At 40.8% G+C, this 8,623-nt stretch overlaps 1 protein-coding gene across 8 annotated transcripts in view; it reads right to left on the reverse strand.

The window, feature by feature from the left end:
* The window catches only part of LOC135227106 (signal peptide peptidase-like 2B), a 77,182-nt gene extending 70,214 nt beyond the window's left edge, over positions 1-6,968 (reverse strand). For 7 of the 8 annotated variants that reach the window (XM_064266994.1, XM_064266986.1, XM_064266978.1 and 4 more), the window contains exons 1-3: positions 6,811-6,968; positions 4,491-4,622; positions 2,994-3,137 (exon numbers count right to left, since the gene is read on the reverse strand). In XM_064266994.1, coding sequence (XP_064123064.1) covers positions 2,994-3,137; positions 4,491-4,622; positions 6,811-6,870 — 336 coding nt within the window. In that variant the 5' untranslated portion in view covers positions 6,871-6,968. The remainder of the gene's footprint in view (positions 1-2,993; positions 3,138-4,490; positions 4,623-6,810) is intronic. The other variant, XM_064267027.1, reaches the window with a different exon arrangement.
* Between the last annotated feature and the right edge of the window lie 1,655 nt (positions 6,969-8,623).

Below are 8,623 nucleotides of genomic sequence, written 5' to 3' on the forward strand. Positions count from 1 at the left end.
CCCGATCTCGTGCGTCAGACGAGCTGCTGCTGGCCACCGTCTCCGTCCGGTCCTGTTGGGAGCGGCGGTCAGGTGATCTGCAGAGCTCGCTTTCGCGGTGAGACCGGTGCCGCCGTCTCACGCACGTCAAACCGCTGGTACCAGCCGAAGCTGGTGCCGTTGGTCGAGGGGACCTCTTCTCAGCCTCAACCCGTGGCCGGTCAGAGACCGTCACGTCAACCGAGGTACCGGCTGGTCGCTACGAGAGCGGCCGTGGCTGCCTGGCGAGCGTCACTTGCGCGACTCTCGACAGTCTTCTGCTCCGTGCCTCTGTCGTGACGGTGAGCAAGCTCAGGCGTCTTGACGTTGGCTGCACGGTCGCCCGAAGGAGAAGGAGTACACTCGGACCTTCTCGCGAACGAGAAGTCGAGCCAGGTACCTGACTTAGCAGCAGTGCTACTAAGACCAGGCGCGGATGTACCAGCAGTAGCCAGCACATCCTTGGTCCCCGTCTTCTTCTTCTTCTCAGAAGAGGAGACGGGCCCCGTTCCCGAGGGAACAGGAGGACCAGCAGAAGCACCCCCCGTCACGCCAGAGCGAGACGGGCCCTTCGAAGGTCCCGTAGGAGCCTTCTTAGGGGGGGAGGAGGCAGCCTTCTTCTTCTTCGGCTTGGAAGCCTTAGAAGCGAAGGGGAAGAGGCGGCAACAGACGACGAAGAAGACGATGAAGACGCCCCGGCCCGACATCTTTTCCTTCTTCTTTTTGACGGGACCGCCCTCCTTCTTCTTTCTTCCTCTTCTTCGTCAGCTCTCTAGGACGTACGTCAGGTCTTCCATCCACGGAAAAGTCGGGCCAATTGCCGAAGCAACACGCCCGACTGATCCTGTCCGGAAAGACCTGAGACGTGCAGCACTCATGACGAGACGCGACGTGGGCAGGGCAGGCACGGCAGGAGCGGCAGGAACACAGCAGCAGGACAGCACCATCAGGACCAGCACCAGCAGGACCAGCACCAGCAGGACCAGCAGCAGCAGGACCAGCACCAATAGGACCAGCACCAGCAGGACCAGCACCAGCAGCAACATCAACATTAGAGTCCCGCACCGCGCGCTTCGTAGGAGCGGCGCGAGGGGCTGGGCCAGCAACACTCGCTGCAGGTACGGCAGGTACGGCAGCATAATCCGGCGTCACAGACCTCTCCATCTCAGCCAACTCATCATTGGGACGGGCGGTAGATCCAGGGTCGAACTTTTGGGGCAGCGAAAGTCGGGCGTCGGCAGCACATAAAACCCAGGTGGCGGCGGCACGCCCCTCTTAGGCACGGCAGCGATCGGCATTTGAATTGACGCCGTTGAGTCACTGACGCAATGTGTTGCGTATACACCACATGAGGAGGGGCGGCGTACGCTGGTGTTGACACTGTATTGGTCGTAGTTGTAACCACACCATGAGTTACCACTGCCGACCCCGCTAGCCGTTGTTGAATCAAAGCCCTGGATACTGGGGGCGCCCCTGCAGTCCCAACGACGCCCACACCTGTCCAAGGTCGTCACTCACAGAAGGCACACCTGAGGGAGGAACCAGTCGGGTCAGTTAGAGGGGCACCCTCAACCCGCCTGGGGGAGGACGAACCCCACCCAGAGCGGACGGAAGACCCCGAATACAATTGCACATCCGGGTATCGGGCACCCTCCTCCACACTCGACGGATCGAGTGAGGAGAAGGACTCCGAAACCCCCCCAGCAGGGGAAGGCGCAAATCGTGGGGCTGAGCTGGAGGCAGGAAGGAATGACGAGGTATCCGTAACCAAAGGAGTCGCTGGAGAGCTTTCCGACGACTCCTTGGTCAACCTACGCCTCTTCCTACCCTCGTACAGCACCCACTGCGCCTCGGACCAATTTACACATACATCACATGGTTCGGTTCGGGAGGCATTCTCGCCCCCGACACAGAAAACATAACTCATGAGGATCAATATCTGGGTAAGAGCCGCGGAATCCGCCGCATTACGCCCCTCCAACCCGGGACCCACTCTACGGGCAGTTGGTGGGCGCGGCGAAGCTCTTCTGATCCATGATTTAATTAATCTTCACTCAATGAAAAATGAAAAACAAAGTACTTACAATTTCATTCAAGACCACACACCAAACCAGTCAGAAGAAATTGTAACATCCAAAGCACACGACGAAAATAGCGGGCAGAGCGATGACGAACACGTCCTGGTCACACCACGGCCGAAAGCAAAAGTGATTCTTCACCGCCCGGGTGCGCGGCGCGCGCACGACCGGACAAGCAGTTAACTACCGTTCTCCCCCTTGTTCGAAGCTTACGACCGTCCCCAGCTGCCGCTAGTTACCTTCCTATTGTTAAAGGACCGAGGGTTTGTATTACGTATCGGAACAAAAAGGCTTTTAGTACAAATTTGATCAAGGCTATAAAACTGATCATTCAAACAGGCATTAGGGTAATTTAAGGGGTTCCTGAAGTTTGTACATTTAGCACAATATGCACTGCTACTTCAAATAAACTTCAAAATCACCTATCAAATTTCTGCATCAGCTCTGACTTTAAAATGACTGATGCAAAATACGCTCTCTCAAATATGCTATAAATTTAAATTAGTTCTTTGCATATTACCATGTGTTCCTCTATTATACAATACACATATTTGTTGAGTACTTTTTACTTCCCTTGGTTTTATTTCTTTCACATACAGGCCCTTTTTTATTTAAATAAAAAATACTTACTTGCCAAGTTCATGGATATTTCAAGATAACGTGTTCAAAACTAAATATAATAAACTGTGTCTTTAGGAGAAATGACATTAGACTCCAACTGCAATCTTAATGCAGCCCCTTCAACATAAAAAAAAAAAATTTTATAACAAGAAAATAGCATTGGTTTAGTCTTACCTTGAAGAGTAATACATTACAAACTTGACAATATCTATGATACAAGATACTCAACAAACAATCCTGTACATATAAGCAGAGAAAAGCATCTAGTTACAATACCTGCACTATACTAGCACGTTCCATTACAGAGCAATTGTTCTCCGATGAGACAAAGATAAGGCGGTTCTCTAAGTCGAGGTGAGGGGGAGGTTCAGTGTCATTACAGATGTTCCAGTCGAGGGCATCGGATATTTGGAAATATTCCTGGGGAACAAGAGTACAGACACTATTTAATTGCAAGTACTATAAGAGGCTATTGACTCATGGGGAATATTACAGATATTTTTCTGATGATGAGGATTACTGCGATAGCCTGCTTCCATATAGCCTTCATAAAATCCTCCATAAGTTAATGTAAAGTAGAAGAAATATGGACCTCTGCCTGTTCACAATTCTGGATTCACGGACTCACTGATTACAATTTCTCTGTGGAACTTATATGGTACATACATTATTAGTGGAAAATTCGCCCATTCGCAATATTTTTCACCGAGATATACTCACTTATTACAGTATTTTCATATCATTTTCATGACTAATGCACTTTTTTTTTATGGTAAAACCATTAAGATACTTGGGTATAAGCCATTTTAGTTTTTTTGGGGGGCTTGATCTATCTAAATAGACAGTTCTAAGAGGATCCCCAGCAAATAACTGTGGTCAACTGTATACAGTGTATTCACTCTTTTCATTTTCTAAGCTCCCAAAAGACGATTCACAATTTAAATAATCCTTCACCTCTTATAGGTACTAATTCCCCCTTATTAGAAATACAGTAAATACTTCATTCATCACCATTTTTACAAATTATTCAAGTGATGCAGCTTTACTGCAACCATCTCCTTACTGGATGTGATGAAACGTGAAAAATAAATCAGAATAAGAACACCGATCCTAAAACACTGTAATACCAAACCTTTATTTCCAAACTTACAAAAGTACAAGGAATGAGGGCAAGAATTACCGTTCTAATTACTTTTTTGGAGTTAATGGGCAGTACATTACTTCAAAATAGAAGATACCATATACTATACAATATAACAGTACTAACTATATTTACAACTATTACTGACCAAAATGTTCAACGATCATACTAGAGAATATAAAAATAAAAGCTATACGCACTGCCTAAAATGTGTATCTTTTTCCACATATATATACTTTTAATTATGAACAATTTGGATAAAACCCACAAATTCAAAGGAAAATCAGGCCAAAGTTTGAATGTTTTTCAAAGTAACTGCATATGTGTTTCTGAGTTACTCTTAACAAGTTGTATACAATATTCTAATAGTTTTACAAATACCGTTGGCATTATTTTGCTCCTACACTTAGCGCAGAACCAAGAGCTACAGTTAGGGTACGATAATACTATACCTTCAGGACTGTCCTGGAATTTTACACTAAAGAGGGATTTTTAAAACTGGTTACAACTGCATCAAGGATTTTAGGCACTGTGGTAAACTAAATACTATCTCCTAAGACAATATATACTATGATAATAGTCTAATTAAACCTCTAAAATAAGTTGAATTACAACCATTAAATACAACATACCGCAGTCTTGTCATCGCTGGGGAGAGATGTTATATCTCTGTAGAATGATATGCAATACTTCTCGGATGATGCACTGGTTCCATTTGGCCGAGTGTTAAGTATCCCACATATTGGAATATCTCCTCCGTATGCCTACAGAATAAAAGACAGTTACAATATACAGTAGTGTTAACTTGAGATAAAAACATTACCATTTAAGCATAAAAGTTATATACTACTGAAAAGCAGAGAGTATTATATGTGTACTGAAGAAATAGAATTTAAAACTTAAACAAGTGTGCCAGAAGTTTCAAGAACATCTGCCGTTGTAACATTTCAATTACATAAAGTTAGTTCAAGGTAACATTACGATCACGTGAAGTGTACAGATGAGCAGATGAATACAGATTGGTACGAGTTACAAAACTGCAGTGCAATGCAATACTGTATTCTTATGAAGTAAGGTTGGTTTTAATACATTATAGCAACAAGAGTTGTGAAGTTTGCCATGTGAAAACACAAAATAAAGTACAACCCTGTGCACCATACAGATTTCTTGTTCTCATAAAAAAAGAGGCTTTACTTAGGTTATACAGGAACAACGTTCAAGAAGAGGAGAGCAGATGCTGTCATTTTCATCTTCTACCTGCTACATCAGGCATGAAATGTTAAGTAATTACCCCTTCACCCTATACTACCTAGCCATCTGGAACTGTGGCAAATACAGGGGGAGGTAGTTTTGTCATTTCATGATGTTGAAAAAGAAAAGTTTCCTTTCATATATCACTCGCATATATTTTATTGCCTTCTAAAGTCAAGCTTGGACATTAGGCTAGTTCAGTCCTCTACAACCCTGCACCATAGTCTCTAGGTTAAAAAGTGCTCAAGTGATAACCATGTCCATACTGTAAAATTTGTTTTAAGCTTTTTCTACCTGAAAAACTCTCATTTTTTACCACTGAGGTCTTCCAAACTGTTAAGTCGTAAGAAGGTTAATGGCTTGATGAAGCAGTTTCAGTATTATTTTACTTAAAAAAATAATTTTACACTGGAACTTTTAGCTTATGCTGAATCCTAAGTCTCCTTGACAAGATTATTAAGAAACTCGTGCTCTAATTGCAAATTTACTTTAACCAAGATATTAACCACCTTATGTTTTACTATTTGGTTTGGTTAATCTAAGTAATAGAGACACGGCGGGTATTTCTTTGGAAATTGCAGTTTCCTATCGTATTTTAGTTGCTTATTAACAATTTAATGTTAAGTTTTTGTCGGCCGGATGTAACTAACCTAAAATTTACCTTTGACTTAGAAATACCTACTATTCATTCCAACGGGGCTGATACTGAACACAGTACTCAAGAGATTGGTGTTGTCATCAAATTACAACTTCCAAACAGTAAGAGAAACGAACTTCAGAAATGTTTACCCTAGAGCACACATTAAAACATAGGTAAATGATATTTTTAAAGGATGCAGTAAAACATAGTAAAATTATATTTAAAGGACACAGTAAAACATAGTAAAATTATATTCAAAAGGACACAATAAAACATACGTAGTAAAATTATAATCAAAGGTCACAGTTAAAGTAAAATTATATTTAAAGGACACAGAGAAACATACGCAGAAAAACTACATTTAAAGGACACACTAAAACATAGGCTACTTAGTAAAACCATATTTAAAGGACACGGTAAAACATGCATGGTAAAACTATATCCAAAGGATACAGTTAAACATAGTAAAATTATATTTAAAGGACAGTAAAACTTAGTAAATCATATTTTCGAGTCCATGATGAGATAATGATATTGAGTAAAATCTAACGCAGTTTCCGATGGATAATGCGGGCCAAGGTCTTTGAAACCTCAAAAAATAGGCTAGCAGCCTAGGCTACTATAGATATAAAAAAAAAAACAGCAATACAATTCTTAAAATGTTACCAATGTTTGAATCTGGTTCCTAATTACCAAAAATGACCTGGCCTGGTTTGTATCGATAGCTGGACCAGCCTAATATTACCTAGCCTAATCCTATGGTCCTGAGCTACCTATGGCTACCTACCTAGTAGCCTAAGGAAGTTGTAAAATAGCCTAAACCTACTAAAAATCTATGTTATAAATAGAAATGGTTATAAATAATATAATAACCGTAATAATATAGATAATAGTAATGTCTTGGTTCGTATTCTACATCACAACATAGGTTGATCGTAGGCGGAAATACCTACGCGAATACACGTCAAATACTCAGCTAAATTGTCCCGAAAGTCTTATATTACGCATTTAAAACGTGCATCGGAACTTAAACTACTCATAAAAATGGCTTAAACCCGTACCTGAGGTAAAAGGAGACATAAAACGGACGAAAGAATAAATGTAACACAGCTGCAGTCCATGACTTTTGTTGTTGTACTCGCGTCCGAATGGCTTCCTCGACTTAGACTCGAACTGACAGTATTAAAAAAATACAATATTTAGAAGCAATTATATTATTTCCAGTTTATCTCTTTATTTAAAAATAATTTAATTAGATTAATAATATGATCTATCAGAAGCCAGGCTATAAATCTCGTTATTTCCGGGAACAAAAGTGACGACGCATGCAAGAAACCGAAGGAATCGGACAGGATCAGCTGATAGTTCTTGGAACATGACAAACGGCGATAGTACCAGACCAGCTGAACAGTGTTGCCATAGGAATACTTATTATAAATTGGCTGAAAATAACTACATGCTGGTCGTGTCAAAATCGTTTTTTTCGGACATATACAACATATCTTAATTTCTGACTTATAAAAAACATCTTCATCCATTGTTTTGTCTGATTCTTCGAGTAATGCACAAGGCCCTGCTCACTCATGTCGTGTCAGCATCGCGATAATGGTTCCTTGTAGCGCGCAACAAATTAACTTATTATTTCGAAATCCTACTCTTCCATTTATTCCCTACCTTTTCAAACGATCATTACTTCTTTAAAACACTTTAAAAAGCTAAAAATTCAACATAAAAACGCCATAATGACATTAACCAATGATATTTCGGTATTGGTACGACTCAGCATTTGGCTGGCCATGTCATAAATCGTGTTATTGGAAAACCTGTCACATTTGCGCTGTGAAGGTTATATGGCGTATCGTGGAAAATGTGGAATGTTTTAAGAGAAGGAATATAGGTAGACCCATACCTATTCGTATTAAGTGGGTGTGGGAGTGTGTACATGTGAAAAACACTACTGCTGGAACTCTTGACAGCGCAAAACTTGTTGACTCAGCGATTTCTTACCAAAACAAAGAAGAAGAAGTTTGCTGAGCACTACATGTAAGACTGCTATGCAATCAAGGCCATTCGTTCAGAATTTCAGACTTAACTGCGTTCTATCTATCAATAGCTTATGGTTTTCTCGAATAAATGTTCTTTGCTGTAACTGTTTTTTGAATTGATAAGACTTATATGAATTGGGTTCTGAAAAATATAACAATGATATTAATTGGTAGTAAGTTCTCGCACCTTCTATGTTCTTGGGGTAACTTCGCTAATAGTTTAGTTACCGCTCATGGAAAGAAATGTTTAAAACTTGTATTTCAATGTCCAGCGTTGTTCAAATAAAGCTCAATTTGGACGGGTTGTGACTGTATCTAGCGGAATATGTATTAATTCATGACGAATTTGGACTCTGTTAGTTAAATCTTCTGCCTTATTCTGTAGATAATTTGGTGAACTCTTATAGAGACGGTTGCATTAGATTAGTCTATTGATGTAATTAATAAATACTTTCGCACAATCATTTAGACCTACTATCCTTAGTTTAGTATTTCTTTGTGAATGCTACGTTGGTTTTTATAGCGTATTGCTTTTAAATTTAGGATGTGCTCTGTTTTAGATATCAGTTATTGTCCAGAAGCTCCTCGCTATCCTTACCTTTCAGTGTGTTAACTGTCTTTCTGTCTCTGCTATTTTGATATAGAAAGCTCCTCACTATCTTCTCTCTTAGAACTTCTGTACCAAACTGTATTTCTGTTTTTATTGTTTTGGAGTCAATTTTTTTGACCCTACTAACATATAGCTACATTTTGTTTTATCTGCATTTATTTTTCTATTTATTTATTTATTTCATCCCATTATGGTCCATGTTTTGGGTCATATCTTCAG

This window comes from Macrobrachium nipponense, chromosome 20 (assembly GCF_015104395.2).
Source record: "Macrobrachium nipponense isolate FS-2020 chromosome 20, ASM1510439v2, whole genome shotgun sequence".
Lineage (NCBI taxonomy): Eukaryota > Metazoa > Arthropoda > Malacostraca > Decapoda > Palaemonidae > Macrobrachium > Macrobrachium nipponense.